The sequence below is a fragment of the Lethenteron reissneri genome, chromosome 22 (assembly GCF_015708825.2).
Source record: "Lethenteron reissneri isolate LAM-NWPU_2019-01 chromosome 22, ASM1570882v1, whole genome shotgun sequence".
Lineage (NCBI taxonomy): Eukaryota > Metazoa > Chordata > Hyperoartia > Petromyzontiformes > Petromyzontidae > Lethenteron > Lethenteron reissneri.
This window is the reverse complement of record NC_083800.1, coordinates 3,863,466-3,884,735: the sequence shown is the minus strand read 5'-3', so window position 1 is coordinate 3,884,735 and position 21,270 is coordinate 3,863,466. Positions and strand designations below refer to the sequence as shown.

The 21,270-nt window shown below is 49.3% G+C and overlaps 1 protein-coding gene across 2 annotated transcripts in view; it reads right to left on the bottom strand.

Moving 5' to 3' along the window:
* Positions 1-1,246: 1,246 nt before the first annotated feature.
* LOC133345535 (actin filament-associated protein 1-like) overlaps positions 1,247-21,270 on the bottom strand; it is a 55,934-nt gene continuing 35,910 nt past the window's right edge. For both annotated transcript variants that reach the window (XM_061556384.1, XM_061556385.1), the window contains 11 exons: positions 17,379-17,561; positions 16,262-16,369; positions 15,345-15,441; positions 13,571-13,753; positions 11,992-12,221; positions 11,257-11,402; positions 10,154-10,631; positions 7,837-8,149; positions 4,203-4,402; positions 2,805-2,957; positions 1,247-2,065 (listed from right to left, as the gene is read on the bottom strand). In XM_061556384.1, coding sequence (XP_061412368.1) covers positions 2,039-2,065; positions 2,805-2,957; positions 4,203-4,402; positions 7,837-8,149; positions 10,154-10,631; positions 11,257-11,402; positions 11,992-12,221; positions 13,571-13,753; positions 15,345-15,441; positions 16,262-16,369; positions 17,379-17,561 — 2,118 coding nt within the window. In that variant the 3' untranslated portion in view covers positions 1,247-2,038. The remainder of the gene's footprint in view (positions 2,066-2,804; positions 2,958-4,202; positions 4,403-7,836; positions 8,150-10,153; positions 10,632-11,256; positions 11,403-11,991; positions 12,222-13,570; positions 13,754-15,344; positions 15,442-16,261; positions 16,370-17,378; positions 17,562-21,270) is intronic.

Sequence of the window (21,270 nt, the reverse complement as noted above, 5' to 3'; positions counted from 1 at the left end):
CCCCAATTCTTGGGTTGAGGGTGGTTAACACTTGGATGGCTCATAGCCTGGGAAAAGGTTGTGAACTGGCCAGGAAATGGCGGTACATAAAACAATAGATTCCTACATATGTGCTGGGCATTGAATTGTTACTCGTTGTATGCATGTGCTCTCTCTAGAGGGAATCGTGTTCCATAACATGTCAAAAATTCACAAACTCAAATTGTCCAAACATCCCAACAATATGTGTGTGCCTAGCCTAAGAATTAGCAGGCATCTTGATTTAAACAGAGGTGGCGGGTGGCTACAGCTAATAGGGCTTAGGCCCCTCGAACCTAATCACCAGCAGGCATTCAAGCACAGCCTAGAGAGGAAACTTTCTCTGAGCTGGACTTGGCAAAGAGGTGCTAAGATCACCACAGGTGGAACGCGTGATAGACTGCTGCAGCAGCGTATTCTGTGGCCTGAGAGCATTCCAATTAAGTAAGCCATATTATTGGCATGCAAACATTCAATGCATTTTTGCATGCAATAAAATTATTTTTTATTTAACTCGTAATTTATTTCAATTTCACTTTCTTTTAGCCATCCGACTGATATTTTCCCCCACCACCGATGTTTAAGATTCACTTGTTATCCTGGGTCTGGTCTATAAACGACACCACGCCATGTAGCTCAACAAAATCAGGTCAACAGTTAAAGCACAAGGTGAGGAGAGAAAGCGGGGGAATCACAGTAAAGTTAAACTTAAATTCATATTGTACACTCGTGGAAAGTCAAGTGTTTAGCGAGATGTTAGCTACCTCGCCTGGTTTACAGGACACCATGGGTTCGATTCCTACCCTGACACCTGGATATTTGGAGATCGCATGTTCTCCCCACGGTTGCGTGGGTTTTTGTCTGGGTTCCTCCGTTTTTTTTTCTCCATATGTGTTTAGAGTATTTGGCTGCTATAATTTTCCACGTGGTAAGCCACTTCGTTGAGCTATCATTTGTGGCCAGGTCGCTTCTAAAAAGAACTATATAGCTCAGTGGGCCTTACCTGGTAAAACAAAATTAGTTTATGATCGTTTTATATTTGTATTTAAGTTAGTTCCATGTAAGTGCAGACATTAATTTTAACCACAATTCGCCGGTTCATTCTTTAGTGGATGTATTATGGTGTAGTCTCTTGCCGCCACACACACGTAGCATCCTCCCATCCCCAATTATTATAATCACACACACGAACAATATTTCCGCGGCAAACTTTTTGTTGTTCAATTTTGTACGAACTTTATTTTCATTTTTTTTCTTCTTTATAAAATTCAGAGAACGTTTAGTGCCAGAACAGACAGCACTCAAACATCAGTAGAAAACACACTCGGACTTTATAAAAGAACTCGCGTCCATATACAAATACTGTGGAGTCTGCCGTTAAAATGCACAAAATTAACCAAGTCACTTGACCTGCAGTGTTGGTGCCATTAAAAAAGCATACTTGACGTCAATGGCTTTCGCAAGTATGCACACGAACCGAAGACATCTTAATATAATCGGGGTGCAGTATATACATCCGTATATAAAAAGCTAAATGTTTTACGATATTAGCAAATTAAAGAATGAATGAAGATATATTTGGAGTTACTAGGCGTGATTAATAGTTGCAAAATTAATTCAAAGGAAATAACATAAATACTATTGACTCCTATTTTACATTAAATACACTGAAACAAAAAAAATTAAGTGGTCTCTTACAGGCAGTAGTTGAAAAAATTTAATTACTGCAATGCATAGTTAAGTGTGGGTAAATGTATGCGGGTATTCATAATGAAATAATTTCAAAATCACAAGACAGATTCAGTCTCTCTCCTACCATGTGAATCTCCGCATTGGCTTCCGTTGAAGAACGCTATCCCAGCAAGTGTTTCGTGCGTACCTCGATTCTCCAAAGGGCTCGGAATGCAAGCTGTCGAGTTACCGCAAACAGGGGTACCGTGTGAAGATTTTGCAAACAGCAAAGTCCGCTATGACTGCGAATCGCACCGCAATGGCCATGACCATCGTCACAGACTTCGTCCTACGTTCCTTTCTTGGTCTCCCACTCCTGTGCACAACAGAAACACACACGGGTTACTGTTATCTTACTACCGAGGGAAGACTCACCGAGTCTCAATACTCTTTTACAGAAGGGTCCTGCCCGGTATTTGTCGGAGGCAGCGGTGTTGCTGGGTGTTTAATCCAAAGTGAGGAATTTGCAGATCATTTTTCAGCATTGGGATGTTTGGCCAATACCAGTTTAAACTGTGGGTTTTCAGCTTCAGAAGAAAATAAGAACCCACAGGGGAACCCATGCAGAACAGGAGGACAACATACGAACTCCACACAGCACGTCAACCGAGTCGGGAATCGAACCCAGGTTCTTCTTGCTTCGACTGTGCCACCCTGCTTAACTCCAACACATGGCTCGCTGGCAGCTCCGCCCACTTTTCTAAAGCCCCACCCACTCAATCACTAGCCCTGCTCACAGCGAGGAGGTAGTCTCTTGCTAACGTTGGTACCGCCTACTCTGCCTAACTCCGCCCACCACTCAGGTAGCCAAGCACCTTTTGCCATATCATGAATCAAGCACCACACCAGAAACATTCCAAACTGGGGGAAAAAAAATCTCAATTTACGCCAATGTTTCAGGACATTGGGAACAGCCTTTCTGAAACCGACACCGGCTCCACCGAACCGAGAGCTTTGACAGCCGTAGGACATTGGCGTGAATCTCCCCCGTACCGAGGAGGCTCTCACAGAGACACCAACACACCCCGTGCACCGTTGACGTGAAGGCGCCGTACCTTGGCCTTCTGCAGGACAGCGCCAGAGCAGGCGAGCGCGTAGATGGAGAGAGGACGGCGCCGCATGGCGGCCTGGCTGTTGACGGGCAGCAGTCGCACCTCCGAGTCGGCCGTGTCGCAGCAGAGCGAGTCCCTCCGACGTCCGTCGGGAACCTTTGGCGGAGGACACGCACACGCGCACACAACAGACGCACACACGCACAGGACAGTTGTTGGTCTCGTCACCGCCGGTCAACGTAACTTGACGATGACTAGACAAACTACAAAATTGATGATGTCATAAAACCACCAATGAACTGTCTTGCCGAGTACTTACTTTAAGGATGGGCAATAACTATTTTTTTCTAACTTTGTTGTTTCAGAAACATTTTGCGACAACATAAAATACGTAAAAAGAAAAAATAAGTAAATTTTGAAACAGACGATACGATTATTATGAATTTAATATCGTTCCATACGCCATACACATCACTGCATTGCGGATACCCCTATCACAAGTCGTGCATTAAACCGACCAACATATAAACGAGGACAAACCCGTGATCCTTCACCAATGCTGCCAGGCGATGCCAACAGAACAGCCTTACGGTAATGTATGTATGCTGAACTTATTTCACACCGTACGCACCGCACCGTGCGAATCGGAAGTGCGGGGGAAGGACAACAAACTAAAAACACAAGGGAGTTGTGATGAGTTTTCAATTAAGATTTAAAAGTGCATAGCTCCAGTGGCTTCCTAATATCGGACGGAAGGGCATTCCACAGAAGCGCATCTGAAAACGCGCGATGCGGTGACCGCCTTCGTCCAACCAAAAGCCGCTGCCGCTGCTGCTGCTGCTGCTGCGAGGACGACCGGAGTTCGCGTGATGGTTCATGCTCCTTGACGAGATGAGCAAGTTTCGATTTAAAGCTTTCGTGACTGCAGGGATTCATCTTCTTGGTTCTTTCGGTAAAGTCACGTAGAAGGGAAATAATAAAATAATAAAAATAAAACATAATAAAATAATTATCACGACGTTTCGGCCAAAACGCAAGCAGCCGTCCCCTCAGGTGAAGAACAGGTCTGTCGGAAAGACAGCGTCTGACGCTTCTGACGCTGTCTTTCCGACAGACCTGTTCTTCACCTGAGGACGGCTGCTTGCGTTGTGGCCGAAACGTCGTGAGAATTTTATTGTTTTTTTTTTTCTAAGTGACTTCACCGAAAGAACCAAGAAGATGAGATGAGCAAGGTATTGTGGTCCGTTTATGGCAAGCACTGGTGCGTGTAATGAGCGCGTATTCGTTCGGCAGCCGGAAGCCAACGCAGCTCAGCGAGCACGTGACGGGCCACGGCCACACCTTGCAGGAACGATTGGTACCGTCGCAGCGGCAACGAAGGACGGTCGGCGACCATTTTACCTGGGGGACGGCGTCTCGCTCGGCCGGCCGGGGCGAGATGGTGAGTCCCAGCGAGGGTCCCCCAGAGAGCGCGTGCTTCAGCCGCTCCATCACCTCGATGAGACGCAGCTCCAGGTCGACGCGCTCGCCCTCGCACGCGCGGCACCGTTCCTCCAGCAGCCGCAGCGCCGCCGCCTCCGTCTCCCCCGAGGCGCCCCCGTCTGCGGCCACACGGACACCCGCCGCCGTTTCAATTCCGTCCAGGGATTGGGATATCGATGGATATCGTCCGGGTCGCTGCTAACCCTTTCCCGTTCACGATGACGTACGTGTACGTCGTCAGTTTTTTCCTTCCGATCCCGTTCACGATGACGTATGTATGTTTTCGAAACTTTATCAGTGCCTAGGGTCCGACAAAGCCCTGCGGGAGGGCGTGTGGCACAGTTTGTCGACAGCTGTCGCTACAGTTCTCTGCGGTGAGTACAATGTCTTTAAAAACAACGGCGTTATGCTCTCGATATATAATTCGCGCTGCACCGTTTGCACGTTCCGAGATTCAGTGGTGAACGGGAGCCCTGCAACCTCCAGTCATATCGGAGTGAAAAAGGTATAAGATGGGAATAGTCACATGATTAATAGCCACAGCCGTAGTGACAAGTTTACTGGTTGTGGTGTGCCAGGCGCGTAAAAAGTGTCCGGGTTGCTGACCCAGAGACACATCCGGCTGAGATTAATTCCTGGTTATAGCCATGTAGCTTTGGAGAGGGGGGCTCAGCCCCCTCTTGCATTTAATATTCGAAGTTGGTTTAATGCTGACTATATCATGTCCCCCGGGTGAGGTTTTGTATGATCCCAGTTAAACAAGGTTATGCAAATGGATTGTTGTCTGGTTTATTATCATCATCAATACCACCACCACGAACATGATGACCGTCCCATTTGAAGGTTGCAATTCACGTGTTTGGTCAGCAGGGGGCGGTATATCCACTACCATGGTGGCAATCAGACAAGTAGATACGCCCGTCGAGTGATTCAATGAATTGTCACATTTGGGAGTATTCATTTAACTCAAAATCCGATTATTGTTTTTTTTGGTCAAATATTTACCGCCTCGTTTGTATCAGTTGCCTAAAAAAACTGGGTACAGTATTGTTCGCTCCATATATTAATATATAAAACGCCAGTAAGCAGCTTATAATAAACACGGTGCAACACAAGTCTTGGTCAAACATCCCAACGCGGAAAAGCTACCTGTAAATGGGATCACACAGAGCCCTCTACTGTGAAGACTTGGCAGGATCCTCTTGAAAACGAGTCCTGAGACTCAAAGGTAATAATTTCGTCATCATAACATCTGGAGAGCGGGTTAATACCTCAGTGGGCATTGCCTGGGAGGATGGTGATGGTCTAGTTTTATTTGTATGTTTACCTTTCTTGCACTTTGCACTACTGTCATGTTTTGATACTGTTTGTGGTTGGAACATTCTTACCCGCCACGACTGGACATCTGTGAAACAGAGCTTTATAGCTCATCGGATTCCTCCAATATAAATATTCTGATACAATTGCTAGGAAACACTGTCCCTGGCTGCGTCTTAGGGCATTGCATCGACGATGCTACCTGTGAAGGCAAACGAACCATCCCTCTACCAGACGGTGGCCCTACTGCGCTGTAGCTGGGGGGAGCGGGGGGTAAAATTTATCGCGGGGGTCAGTGACAGTGGCAACATTCCTCGCTCTGAAATGATGTGAACCGCTGAAGCAGGACACATTGCCATCAAAAAAAGATCCCAGAGTGGCAGCATTTTATCCAATTTTGGCAGCGCTTTAGCCAAACGCATCACAGTCAATAAAAATCACAAGCGAGCAGGAAAGGGATATAAAAAAAAAAGTGAAAGGGGAAAAAAATGCCTGCGCAGGTTCATGGAATTGTAGCTTCAGCCATAAATCGTGAAATTTGCTTACAGTTGTGTCCACCGCTTGTCACTTGCAGTGAAATTGATAGTTCCCACAGCTGGAATTTTTGTTGGGTCAAGGGGCAAAATCGTGACCAATTGCTCCGTGCGGTTAAATGCCAGTGGCATTACATATGTGTGGACAATGTATCAATTGAGATTTGTTTCCTCTTCACAACAAAAGCGCATTGTTTCAAATGGTTAGCGGTTGACTATTTTTAAATCCTTTATATTAAGTTCGCTTGCTTGCTTGCGTGCTTGCTTGCTTGCTTACGACCGTGCAAATCTTTCAGTCGTTTTTTAACCCACTTCCCGTGATCCAATCGAGCTGAAATTTTGCACACAGACTCGTTGTGCGAGACAATTAATGTTCGTGAAATTTTACACTGTTTAGGGAAAAAATAATTAATTACCAATTGCTTAATGGTGGCAGACAATCATCTGACCCATAGGTGGCAGCCATCTCAAGCCAGAGGACGAGAGGACTCTAGCCGCCCCGATGCCACGCATATAAAGGATTTATAGTGAAAAACTTTGTTTTAAAGGGTTAATTTTTTGTCTCTTTCTGCCTTGAGATGTTTGTCGTTCATGAAAGGGTTCTTTTTTTTATTTGCAACAGCTACAATCTATATGATTGATTGGTGCTGCGCATTTCCATGAGTTTCATATTCTGAGTGGAAATATTAACGTTCAACGAGTATTCCACTTTTACCAAAACGCATCTCAGATGATCAACATTTGTAGTCGTTAGGCGGCTCAGGCGTTGAGGTTCCAAGCCGGCACCGCTAAATTCCTGGGAATGGATCTGAGTTTCAGCCACCCGTGATAATTCCAGGTTTACAAATGAAAGTGAGTGATACGCAGTGACCAGTTCTCAGCCTGGTCATTAATGACGGCAAAAAACCGTTACATATCAAACTTGATTTCGGTAAAGTCACGTAGAAAGAAAATTAGGCCAGGACACAGAGGCATTGGGTCTCTGTGTCTATGTTGTGTGTCTCTCTGTGTGTGTGTCTCTGTCTTGTCTCTTTCTGCTTGTGTGTCTGTCTGTGTGTCTCCATGTCTGTGTTTTGTCTCTCTCTCAAATTTAGTTCTATCTGATGACGATTGCTTGTGTTGCAATCGAAACGTCGTATTATATTATTAAATGTATTTTCTTTCTACGTGACTTTACCGAAAGAACCAAGGAGTAGTGACATATCAACTTCGGTTTTCCACTTGGCCTGCTTTAGCTGAGAATTACCGATTTGAGTTTAAGTAACAAGTGAACACTCTTTGCAGGAAATATAAAAGGTGCACCCATAGTGTGCTTTTTAAATAATTCTGTGACATCAACTTACAGCGACAATCATTGACAAAGGTTGATGTGATGCCAGGCATGCAAGTTGTGAGCACGACTTTGCACCGATAGCACAAGTGAAAATATAATTGCATAAAAATAAGACGAGACTCCCAACATTGATAAAACCACCACCACCACCACTGGTGCATCCAGCCCTACAGCCCCCATTATGAGCGCACGCCCGCACGAAAACGCGCGCATCACCGAGACGACTCGTCGCGGTGGAGCGGCACGGGAGACACGGCGAGGGCAGCACGAAGAGATTCAGGGCGGCAGCGTGGGGGCCACATGCGCAGCGTTGGTGGGCCCTAGGGGTGGGCCCTAGGGGTGGGCCCGAGGGGTGGGCCCGAGTACGTACCGCCCTGCCTCGCCTCCGGCGCCTCGCGCGCCTCCCTGCGCTCGCGCCGCAGCTCGGAGAGGCGCGAGCGGACGTCCTGGCGACGGCGCTGCAGCTCCAGCGCCTCGGCCTGCAGGCGCGCGGCGTCGGCCTCAACGCGCCGCCGCCCGTAGCGCTGGCCGAGGCTCGGCTCCGCCAGCAGCGCCGCCCTCCTCTTGCCGTCCTTGTCGCGCGGCGCGTCGCCCCTCGCGCCGCTGGCGTCCGCGCAGCACGAGGAGGAGGAGGTGGTGGAGGAGGAGCAGGAGTCGACGTCGCAGGAGTTTCGCTCGGTCTCCTGACGCGCGCGGGTAACAAGCAGCGTGGATGAAACAAACGCTCCCCAACGAGCATTCGTTTTCGGATGAATTTGATTAGCGGCATGAGAGTCGATGAGTAGCCGTCGGGACAAAACACATTTTTATATCGGCCAATATGACTTTTTTTGATCGGGTTTGGGTGTCCAGGTTTTGCGCCACTTTTTGATGAATGACCAAGTTTCAACGGGGTTACTCTCTAATACCAACACAAATTTATATATACAGATCCATTAATGTTGCATCATATTCACGTGAGTTATAGTGCACCGTCGATATTGTGTTATTAATGTACAGTCAGACAGGCAAGACTGGAAAGACCAAATACTAAAAATAATCATAACAACAACAATCGTAATAGTTCACTCCTTTGTCAATTGCTGAACAAAGACCTCCCCTCTCCATGCCGTGGTGTGCACCCTAAGGGTAACAATAATAATTATAACGCAATTTACGTCCACAGGAAACACTCGGGTCAAGAGAGTTTTGCCTTGGGATGTTTGGTCACTTCCATTGTGACAAGCGGGGGGGGGGGGATGGGAGCCCCTAAAGAAAATCCAAACCTGGTTCAAGGTCAGGTTTGGAGTTGATTCTTTCTTGTCTCATTTTCGCTGGCAGATTAGACGTGACATTACCATTTAATTTAAATTAAATTACTCGCATAAATCATGCATCGCGATTGTAAGAATATACAAAAAAACTGTTGAATGAGTGTGGAACAAAGTACTTTATTCATGACATCACGGCGCTAGCAGCATCTGTTTCACTATGAAATGTTGCTATTTCACGAGAAACAATGGTTTAATAATTTATTTTGTGGGCGGCTTTAAACGAAATTACAGCTTTTTCTACAATGCCGTCAGCTCTCAAATGCACGGAAAGGAAACTGCAGCTGCGGCTGCGAAGGTTTTGGTTCTAAATTTAGGGTGCACTATATCGCATTTACGGCTATTTTAATTCCAACCTTTTCCTGTTTCTCTCAAACCGAAGGATGTTTTTACAACGTCTTGCTCGGCAATTAACACAGTGGCCGGCAGACACAACGTGAGAGTATGAACTCTCGCTGTTTACTGCGTCGGCTGGGTGGCACTTTAGGAGATTCCACGTGCCAGGGAACAAATGGGTCTTGTCTGATATTTGCACATTTTAATTACTCTGGGAGCCACGGACAAATCTAAGCGGACGAAACGAACATTTCCCGTGGTTTAATCTACATCTCATTTGCGTTTAAGAGCGTGACATTCCGTAAGAGGGCGTCTTTAAATGATGGCACCAGAAGGCTGGAAAACAGCCAAAACTAATGACTATCATCAACGAGAAGGAGAGCGGGCGACACGAATTCAATAATTTCACTGCCACCCTTCGCATCTGAATACGATACCTAAGGACTTCTCCAACCTGCACTGATCGGTGTGCTGATCAATCTACCTCCATGACTGACAGAGGAGGTTTTTTGGCCAGCAGTGGATTGATGAAGGACTGTAAATTATTAGGCAAGGCCTTGCAATTGGTGGAAACACTATCACTTCGGGGACCTCTTGAAGAGCCCCTCCAGAAGGTACATTTGGCCTACTCTTCCATGCTGGCCATACGTCTTGGAAGATGTGGTCACTACCACACTTTACCCCACCGCTCGCGACCTGACGATCGACTAGCCTGCCGCCAACCCATGTACACCGCTGGGTGGAGAGAAGCGGTGGGAAGCTCAATAAGCGTGCACCGTGTTGCAACTGCCGCGCCCTGGGGCGGCATCAAACTGGTGACTTCGGGATTTTAAGTCCATTACATCATCTACATCATCATCATCACAATCCATGGGTAGGTGTTCACTGCACATTTCGTCATTTGTTTCCACTTTCCTCTGTCTTGTGCCAATTATGCTCAAGTAGTGCCACATCTTTCTGACAGCAACCTCTTATGTCATGACATCACCCTCATATATATAAAAAAAAATTATCCTCATTATTATTATTACTTCACCGTACCTTGTCGCCGGGCGCAGGAGAATCTCTCTCGTGCCCCTCCCCAGTGGCAGCGTCCCACTGCCGCGAGGAGCCAGCGCCGCCACCACCGCCGCCGCCGCCGCCACCCTCCAGTCCCCGCGCGATGCTCAAGTAGTCTCCGGGATCGTGCAGCAGGCGACCGCCAATGTCCCGCATGATCTCCTCGGCGAGCTCCCGCAGCCCGGCGTCATCGTCGTCGCCGCCGCCGCTGTCCGTCCCGCATGGCGTCGGCGCCGGTGGCACCGACGGGCACTCCGACGGCGCGCGCTCCTCGGGGGTCGCGGGGTCGCGGGGCCCGTCGCTCGCGGAGCGGAGGGCCCCGCCGGCGGTGGCGGCGAGGGCGAGGGCGCCGTCCCGCGTGAGGTTCTCGTAGGGGTCGTCGGACGGGGAGTGATCCCTACTGCGGCACGGCGGGCCGTCCGTGTACACGTTGGGCGACGATGCCTGCCGCACCTTGATGCTGCCGACAGAAAGTTGGGAGGCGCCGTTTGTGCCGCGGCATCGTTGGGCTGAACTTCAAACCACGGATGGAATGGAAAGCGTTCACACTCGGGAAAACAATCAGCCGCCAATGACCAAATCGCCCTGGATGGAGCCAATCTTGTTAAATCTGGGAAGCTAAGCAGGATTGACCCTCGTTAGTGCTTGGAGAGGTGACCACCCAGACTTGCTGGATGTTCTATATAAGGTGGCAGGGCTGATTGTCTTCCCTCTCATTTGTGTGGGTTTTATTTGGGTAGTCCGGCTTCCCCCCACATGCAAGATGCGAACGCAATTGGCCAAACTCGATTCCAATCTAGCAGGACTCTCCTGAAAAAGACTTGAGGGTCAATGGGTCTTTTAGTGGGTAAATAAATCGTTGTTATTATTACCGCTCGGCAAGCCGATCTGAAACTTACATCAAGAGTTTGAACTCAACACCCTCCCGCCACCCCCCCTCCCTCCCCCACCGATTAAAACAAACACTTCCGGCCCGGTACTTTGAGACTGGCGCCAAGTTCGCCCTTCATTTATTTATGCGTTTGCGTGTTTCTACTCGTTTGCTCGTTCCGCCGCTTGGCACAGCCACCGCGGGCCGCTCGTACCCGCGCGAGAGCTTGGCGGCGTGCAGGAAGCGCGACGACGTCTCGGTGTCGACGTGCTCGTAGAGCAGCGACTCGGGCTCCGTGCCGCAGCCCGTGGTGGCCAACAGCAGGCCCACCCAGCGCCCCGTCTCCACCCACGAGGCGGCCTGCACCCGCATCACATGAACGCACGCGAGCTCGGTCGGCGGACGAGAGGCAGGTCCGAGCCAAACTAGCGCGGCTGAAGAAATTCGACGACGGACAACCATGCACCTCCGATTCGCGTGGTTGGCAACGTACGGTGTGAGAGAAGTTCAACTTGCATGCATTCATACAAAAGTGGTGGTTCGAGAGCTGCGATGTGAAACCGGTGACCCGAGTTTTGTTCCTGAGCCGAGGCTAACATCAGTGGTGAGTGAAGTCTTGTTAAGTTCATTTATTTTAACCAGGTGAGAGAGAACTCAACAACAATAACAAAAAGTGTCGAATCCGACCGTCATTTTGCCTCGAGCATAATGAACGAGCGAATTCATTAGAGACTCTTCTCACAAATGAGCAAACAAATGAATGACAGGATTGCTCAAGAAAAAAGAACAAATAATAAAAAAACTAATTGCGGGATGTTCAAACGAATGAATAAGCGAGCGAATGAACAAGCAAACGAACGAGAGAGCCGCTTCGAGTGAACGGGACAAACGAACGAGCGAACGAACGAAACAAGAGGACGTTCGGCGCGAGAGCCGCCGCCGGCCGAACCTCAAGCGTGGCGACCTCCTTGTCCCCGCGGAGTAGGCGGAAGGCGAGCGGATGTTTGGGCACGAGGCCCGGGGCCAAGCGGCAGCCGTGCAGGGCGATGCTGCCCGCGGGGGGCTCCCCCTTGGCGCCACCAACGCCGCCGCCGCCGCCGCTGCCCAGGAACAGCGTGCTCCCCTCCAGCGAGCCCCAGCACTCCTGCCAGCCGCTCTCCGTCAGCACGCTCAGGCAGCCTGCGGCGCGCGGTACCGCGGAGACGGTTACGGAGGGCGGGAGGGAGAGCCACGGGTCGTTAGGTCATTTGTTACGTGTCATTAGCCGCGCGATGATGCGTCAATGAAACTCTATTTGTTTTGGGATTTTTTTTTATATATAACCTGTCGTTATGTGCGTGTCTCATCCTCAATACAGACTGTGGATGAGATTGAAATTTATTTAATTATATTTGTATTCCCCGCACCCCCGCCCCCACAATTTTAAGCTAATTGCGTTATCTGTGTCATGTCACGAGACCATGAATCTGTTTGGAACTCCTGCAGGGAATTGCAACTTCCCATGTCAGAGAACGGCCTTCTGGTGCAGAAGAGACACCCCCAAGGCCCCTTCAATTGACTTTTAAATCCACACACTCCGCGTTTTCACAACCACCCTGCTACAGAGTAATGTTTATTACATTACACTCAAACCCACATTTTAATTGAGGGCTTTTTTTGCACATTGGTGACTTTGCTGAGCCCATCAACTCACGACACTTGAGAATCGGGTTTAATCACAAGTGGCCACAGGTCGCAAACGGGTTTTGATTCCTTACCCGTACCCATACCCGGCCGCACCAGGGTCGCAAACGGGTACCCGTATCCGTACCCGGCCGGGTACGGGTAGCCGGGTATCGGGTAGGGTACAGGTATCGGGTACCCGATTCTGACCTCTGCAAGTGGCTGAAATCTGGATTCGAACCCAGGGTCTCAGCAGTGCCTAGACCTCAGAACCACCCGGCCAACACAAATTCGACTAAGTTCATGATTAATTAATCGAATCGTGCATTTGATAACCGATTCTTTTGTGATATGATGATGCATATTTCATTTAGGATAGCAAAGCCAACAAACCTTTTCAATGGCAGAAAATTGGAAGAAATAAAAATGTCATTAACCAACAAGAGAAAATCAAATCGATTCTTCAATTGAATCACTGACACTGAATTATGTTATAATTACTCGATTTGCGTGAATGATGAAGCATCACATGACTAGAAATCGGCACGATTTAATTGTTTTCCTCGCAATTATGAAAACTACGAGAACACAGCAAAATCTCGATGCACATTACATCAGAATCCACATGGTGTATGTGTGTGCGCACGCCTCTCTCCCGACCAGCACAGCATTTATTCACCCCTCCCCGCTCCCTTATTTCACGGCGAAGAGAGTTTTATTCACGTCTCCCATTGCGCTGGCCGGCGCTCAGCCAATTTTTTCCATGCGCGCCAAACTTGACAAACCCCGTTCGTTTGTCGTGCGCGAGCTCGCGGTGACACGTGACCACACGTCAGCGGGGTCGGCCGTGACGCTGGCGTCCGTACCAGAAGCGTCGGCGTCCCCCGCGCCACCAACGCCACCGCCGCCGTCACCGCTCGAACCGCCGCCCCGCGCGCTCCGCTGCGGAGACTCGGGCAGCTCCTTCTTCTTCTGTCGTCGCCCGATGATCTGCGTCAGCCTCTTGCCCGTCGCCTTGCCGAGAGACCACCCGGGACGGGCCGCTTTGCCTAAGGAAGGGGAGCAAGGGACCGGATGGGTATGGGTAGGCAGCAAGCAGGGTAACATCCATCCACTCTACACACCACCGCCTTATCGCGTTGTTTCCCTGCAGCACAATATGCGTGCCCCACCTCTGGCGACGCTTATCCCACAGTGAACGTGTCGGACGCCGCACCAAATTACCTGCGCGGAATCATAACAGGGTGCCTGAGAGCCAGCCCTGTTGCCTGCCTATGTGCACTGTCTGGCATAGCGGCCCCTAACATCAGGAGGAGAGTAGCAGGTGACCACGACCGACAAGTCATGGAGTGGGATCGTCCGTCATCCGCCATCAGCCAGCACGACCGTCTTGTCATCGAGAAACAGCTTCTTGTGCTCGACCGTACCACTGACCACATCACCAGAGTCTGCCAGAACTTCCCCGTGGCAAAAAGAGTTGGGAAAACTCAAACGACAAAACTGCCGAATGGAGCCGGCAAGGCTTCGCGCCCAGTGAGGAGCTCGCGTCTGGCTCCAATTCCAAATGGCTCACATGGCGGAGCCTTAACAGGCACGAGATTGTTTTGGCAAATGCAACTCTCTCATGAAATCATGGAGGGTCGGGGGGGGGACTTCTGCACAATCAAACAATGTGCTTGGTCAGGAGAAGCAAACCATGGACCATCTCCTGAATGCCCTCCAGCACCACAATGCACTCCTCAAGATTTGGCAATGCCAACACCAGAAGCGGTGGCCTGTGCAGACTATTGGAAAAAGACCACAGAGGTTGGATAGGAGACACGAAAAAGAAGAGGAGGAGGAGGGTAACGGCAAGAAATGGTACCGAGAGCGCATTCGCCATCGCAGTCGGGCCGTGATCTAGCAATGTATGTACGTATGCATGTTGAACTTATTTTGCACCGTACATAGCCAACCGTGCTAATCGGAGGTGCGGCGGAAGGACAGCACACTACACGCAAAAAGCAATTCTAGAGAAATTAAGTTTTACATTTTTATTTAAAAGTGCATAGCTCCAGTGACTTTCTAATATCGTGAGAAAGTGTGTTCCAGACGGCCGCAGAAACGCATCTGAAAGTGCGCGATGCAGCGAGCGTCTTTGTTCGATGGCTAGACAAAAGCCGTCGTGAATACCAAGCAAACTTATTATAATTATATTGCGTGCGTACATGTATGGTCGCTTTGTCAAGCCACCTCTGAATAAGGCTTCCACACGCCACTTGGGATATGGGGGCCCATTAATCATATTTCACCACGATGGGTCAGCGCGGGTTGGTGATTGCACGGAGCACAGGCCTGTGTGAGCATAGAAGTACACTACAATGGCTTTTCCTGCGCTGCCCTCTGTCGCCTACCAGACAGCCCCACAAGTTGCCGCCTTCGCATCGCGGGGCAATCCATGGATTCTAATTAAAAAAACATTTTACTGAAATTTATTTTTAAAAAACTTACCATCGCTACCATTCCACCTTATTGTACGCATACACGTAGAAAGACAAAGGACGGCCCCGTATTTGCCAGACGGGCCCTTGGGGGCAAGTCCCGTCGGCGAGCACCTATTCACACGCTCGGCATTCACGCACGGCTGAGTCGCAAGCTTACTTCCGTCTTTTCCGTCCGCGTCGCTCGGCAAGCCCTCACCGCTGCTCACGGTCACGATGCTCTCAGCGTCTGAGCCCGGAGTCTCCAGGGAACACCTCTGCGAGCAGGCAAACAGCGGCGGAAGGGTCGCACGTGGCTCCCGCACAGAGCGGTGTAGTGCGGTGCGGTGTGGTGCAGGGGCACGGCCGCTGTGGATGTTGTGGGTGTCCGGAGACCGCCAACATTTCTTTTAGAAATTGCTAAGAGACACCCACAACGTTTTGCTCTCCTATCATTGTCGGTACTCCAGCGCACAGATACATTCACACAGTCAGCACACACAGACACATTTACACAGCACGCACATTCAAAGAGTCAGGACACACACATATATTCACACAGCAAACCAAGACAAAGATCCCCCGTGTAACCTCAAAAGACTATTCACCCAGCAAACACACACACACACGTGTAATGTAGCTGCACCCCTGGTGTGATTGGTTGCGAGGTGGCCAGGCTCTTGCAGCACGGCTGTACATTCGTGGATCATCAGATGGGGAACTTTGGAGATGTGCAGCCGCTCCCAGCTAGCAGTGCAGTGCCCTGTGATGGTGCGCTGTGGTGCAGTGTTGTGGAGTTCACTTTAGCAATTTCCCTACACACTGGAAAACAACTGATTTTTCCATGGTGCGTGCACACTCTTGAGCTGACGCGAAGACATCATTAATCGATGGGTTTCCGAACGGAATTCTACCGGGCAGCTTTGAAGTGAAGCTCTGTCTGGCGAAGAGTCCTGTTATCCAGAGCTTTTGAGTCGGCACCATAAATCCACCTTGGCACACTTATCGGCGCATACTAGCAATCATCGCAAACATTCGCTGACATGAAAAACACAAACACTGGCCAAAACGTTTGAAAGCCTGGACCGGCGCCTCTACCTTTTCAAGCTCCTCCTTGGCCCGAGGCAGAGTGCCACTGGCCTCTGCCGCCGCCGCCGCCGCTGCCACCGCCGTTTTATTCTCTGGGTCGCAGATTTCCTGAAGCACCTGTGGAGAGCGATTGTGCTTGAGCGGTGAACGGAAACCTTCCACCAGAAAACGTCCCACGGGCATCTGACTCTTTGTTCTGGGGTCACCGTGCCTACGCCTTTTTTGATTGGGCACGATGGTTGTTCTCTCGTGCCACGCGGCATTCCAAGGGTCCAGCAGCCTCACCACCACCACCACCACCAATCCCTCCTCCCCGCTCCGTACCCCTTTAGCGAACGCCGGGGTCAACTCATTGAGCTATGAGGGCCATTTGCTTTTCATGCAGGCAATGAGGGAGGCATTTAAACCCGCACGAAGCAATCCCACGGGCAAAAATAAAAATAGGGCCGCCTTTGTGTCGCAAAGTGGCCACGGGGAACGATATCATGTGAGATAGCACGAGACGAGCCTTCCAAGTCTGGAACATCTGCTCCAAAGAATGTAGCCCCCTTAAGATCCCTCAGAATACGCGAGCACGTGTGCTCGGCGAACACCCGCGGTCCCCACGTTACCGACACATCAAAGTGGACGCAAAGCATTTAATCTCACCCATCGCCGTGTACGAGTATAGGTGATTTTTTTTCTCCCCCCAAACTGCAGGTGCGTCGCCTTAACTGATATATACCGATACCCCCGCTGTGCATGCATCTGTGCACACACGTAGGTTGAAATACACTCGCAACCAAACAATGCTGCAAATAAGCTGTGCATTGCACGTAGTAGCCCATTCAACACATTTGAATTGCACGTGACATTTAAACTGAATGCGTAATAATAAAACCCATAGCAAGCTTATTGCTATGCGTATCATGAAATATCCAGCTATATTCAATTAAGGAGTTTGACAGTAATTGTCACACTTACGCAGGACTTCAAACATTCACTGCTTGAATAGTACATCGCAATAACATCGCGCTTAAATCTCAAATCGCCAAATCCTAATTTCGCAACCTTTCCCATTCGCTTGGCCTTGCCCCTCACACCGTCACGCCACCGTCACGCCACCGTCACGCGCCACCACACTCACCTGCCTCCAGTGCTCCGCGTGCTCCCTGCTGGCTGCCGCGAGTACCAGCGGATCGGAGTCGGCGCGGGAGATGCGGATCTCGTGCCGCGTCTTCCGCCTGCCAGACTTGACGGCGTACGCCACCGTGCAGCCTCCCAGCGCCAGCTCCAGCTGCGGGCTCTTCTGCCGCGAGTTCTTGTAGCACTGCGTGTGGCGCGGAGGAGGCGAGGAAATTGTCACGGCGCTGGGGGTTTACGCATTCGCTCGCTCACTCCGTCCGTGATGGGCGAGGGTGGCACGACAACCCTCGTAAAGATGACCGCGCTTCTGATTTGTTCCCGCAACTCCAATGCGCACGGGTTGGCTATGTACGGTGTGGAAAAAAGTTCAACATACATATACATACATGGCCCGATATGATTTCAACTGCGGTATAAAGTTGTGTTGCTATTCGAAATTCACCCTATTTATAACTGGACAACTTGGAAAAAGGGTATTACAGTCATCGACCAATTAGACCACGCAACGGTGTCCAGGAATGTGAACGTTTATATATTAAACAACGCGTTGGGGTACAGCAGTCTTTTTATTATCGACGCTTTCCATCTAAGATTGCTTTTTTTGCACGAGATTTGTCTGTCAGTCGGTATCAAATGTTTGGTAAAACCCTGGAGTCACAAGCCAGAGCAAAAAGTACTATTCGCAAATTTGCGAGAGCACTTTGCACTGCTAATTCATCATTTCCAATAACAAGTGCATTTTGGGAAGAGTTCCACAATACGTGCATTATTTTTCCAAACTCGTTTGTTTGTTTTGTTTCAACAAGTGAGACATTGACCATAGAAAGAAGATCGTAGTTGTTGTGAACACATCTTCCCACAATTGCGTTGGGCTTAAGTAGGAAACAGCTGGTGGGGTGTTGGTGGTGGATGGGATGGATATTTGTGTGTAGAGCTCAAAGGACAATCAAAACCCATTTTATATTTGTCTATCTACAGATTGAAAAGCCAATTAGAATGGGTTTTTGTTTTGTTTACTCCCTGGACATTGAAACAGAGATGTGGATTGGCAAATCGGGCACCAACGAAGGCAGATGCCTCCTCTGTTAGCCCGGACAGCCTGTCAGTGGTACCAGCCGACTTTGCCGTTTCATTGATCACAGCAAGTCACACACAGCACACGTTCTGCACTTATGTACAGTTTATTGCATGCCGCACGTGTTTCGTGTTGTTCTAAATGATCTCCGAGAGTTTTGCGTCACATCCCGTGCAAAGAAAAAGTGGCCACAGTTTGAAATGAACCCGAAACACCCAAAATAGGAGTTCTCTGTTCGTATTAATAACCGACAAAGAAAAAAATAAAATGTCAGCACTAAACGGCCTTGGCAATGGCGCTAATTTCTAAAACCACATCCAGTTGCTGTCGCTAAGCCGCATGTCGCATTCATCCGCGCGCTGCTCAACGCTTCCCCCCACCCACCCACCCCTCTCTTTACGTCCCAACTATGACACAATAACATCACTTCCTCTGGGCTCCACGCAAACAGGCTGCCTCTTGTGTTTTTTTTTTCTCTCGAATGGAGTCACTGTATTACGTTAGGCCCCGGAGCTGCCACCGCCGCTGCCGAGGAGGAGCTGCAGGGGTGCGGCTGGCGGGGAGGAGGCAGCAGCAGCTGCAGGATTAGCGGCGACAGCATCTTTGTTATTGAGTCTCTAACAGCGGGAAGTCTCTGGGTCCCCATGGGCCAAAGCTGTGCTCAATTTGTTGCGTTTCTCTCTCTCTCTCTCGCGCGTTCTGGATCATCATCGCAGTTCCGGGGGCAAACGATTTCCTCAAGAATGACAAATTGCGGCAGGCGATCGCGCCGCAAACATCGGCGACGCCGCTTCGCTTGTGCCGCAGAAAGTTCTGCGTGTGTGTCGTGAAACGCGCGCCCTGCTACTCCGCCAACATGTCTACATAAACATAATAATAAAAACACCCTCGGAGATCGCCATGTCGGAGAAACATGGAAAGCAAGTTGAGTCTCGCATACTGGGCCTCATGTTGTGTGCACAGCGCCCAAATGCAACCCTCGTCTCAAGACTGTGTACAGAAACAGCGTCCTTTTGGAGTGACACGTGAGGAACCAGACACGCCTTGCAAAAAGATCTTTCATCTCAAGGGATCATCCAGGCGCACATCTCCTTTATGAATGGAAAATTAAAGACAATCCCCAGCAGTTTAATCGTGGCCATGCTACTCAAATTATGTATCTGTAGAGTAAACCCACTGTGGTCTGCACTCCCTCACTAGCGGAGGAGCAGGCAAACTACACAAACTCTCTCCTGAAGCCCTGTCGCGGCTTGCAGCCCTCGACATAGCCATTTAGCTCCCGAGCATATTGCCATCGTATGCAAGAAATAGAATAGAGCCCATGTAAAATATTGAAACAACAAAGATATAGTTTCGGATGTACCCACACCTTATTGATCAGCTGTCAGACACTTTATTGCCACGATTATTGCTCTTAAGCTTGTGTTTGTGTACTGCATCGCCACGTGAAACGGAGCTAACGAGCGTGAAACAAACGATTGGAATGGAAAAAATGTGGAAAAAATTGGTCCAACACGCAGCTGCATAGGAGCCGACTGAAGTGACCGCTTTGTTGCAAGAAAGAGCAATTTTGATCGGCGGTGTTGAGTTTTATTGCAAGGCTGAGAATTATTGAAATTGCTCACATTGTTTCTGGCAGCATGCTCAGGATGTGTTTAAAATGTACTCGCTTTCGCAACGGTACGGACACTTGAGGAGAGGGAGACAGGATTCGTGCTCTTGACTCCCTGCGCCAGGCTCCAAGTCCTCATATGCCAGTAAAAAAGTATGATAATTGGTTTTTTAACCCTGGCAACAAAACTGACACTTTTTTTTTTACAAGGAGTCATGTTTGCATAGACCATAATACCTGCAGCCATAATGCAAACAAAAACCATAACTCTGATAATATGCTTACCCCGAGCTCTGAGTTGTGCGCCTTTTGGCATCATCTGGTCCAACCCATGTGAGACTAGGCTCTAAGGAAAGCTGTCTCGGGTGTGGACCAATCAACTTCAAGGACAGTGCATACATTATCAGAGTTATGTTATTTGTTTGTATTATGGCTGCAGGTATTGTGGTCTATGCAAACATGACTCCTTGTAAAAAAAGATGTCAGTTTTGTTGCCAGATAAAAGGGTAAAAAAACAATTATCAGGCTCCAAGTCCTTTCCTTTTTAAATCCTTTATATTAAGTTCACTTGCTTGCTTGCTTGCGCGCTTACGACCGTGCAAATCTTTCGGTCGTTTTTTAACCCACTTCCCGTGATCCAATCGAGCTGACATTTTGCACACAGACTCGTTGTGCGTGACAATTTATTTTCGTGAAAAAAAATTTCCCAAATTTTCCACTTTTTATGGAAAAAAACATTTCATATTTAATTTAAAATAGCAATGTGATAAAAATGAAACTCTTACTCAAGAAAAACAGAAATAAATAATAAAATAAAACCGATGCCACGCATATAAAGGATTTTTAGTGAAAAACTTTGTTTTTACGGGTAAATTTTTTACCCCTCTGCCTACGACCGCCTGCCTCAAACAAAAAACGCACACCGTTCTAGCGCAGTGTCCTGAGGTCGCCGCTACATTTAGACGCCCTACAAAGCTACGCTGCATCTTACTGCAAAGAGGAGTGGGGGGCAGCCCTGCGATGCATGCTGACCTCACCGACGGCGGAATGACCCCCCGCTAGACGGAGCTCAAGAGACCCTTTCTAGCGTGTGCTCAGCCTACTCTTCGCTCGTCTAATGTCGCGGAGGAGGGCGAGAGTACCCACACTTGACTGCGGAGCAAACATCTCTACCGCTGGGTTGACAGAGGCGGAGAGAATCGAACA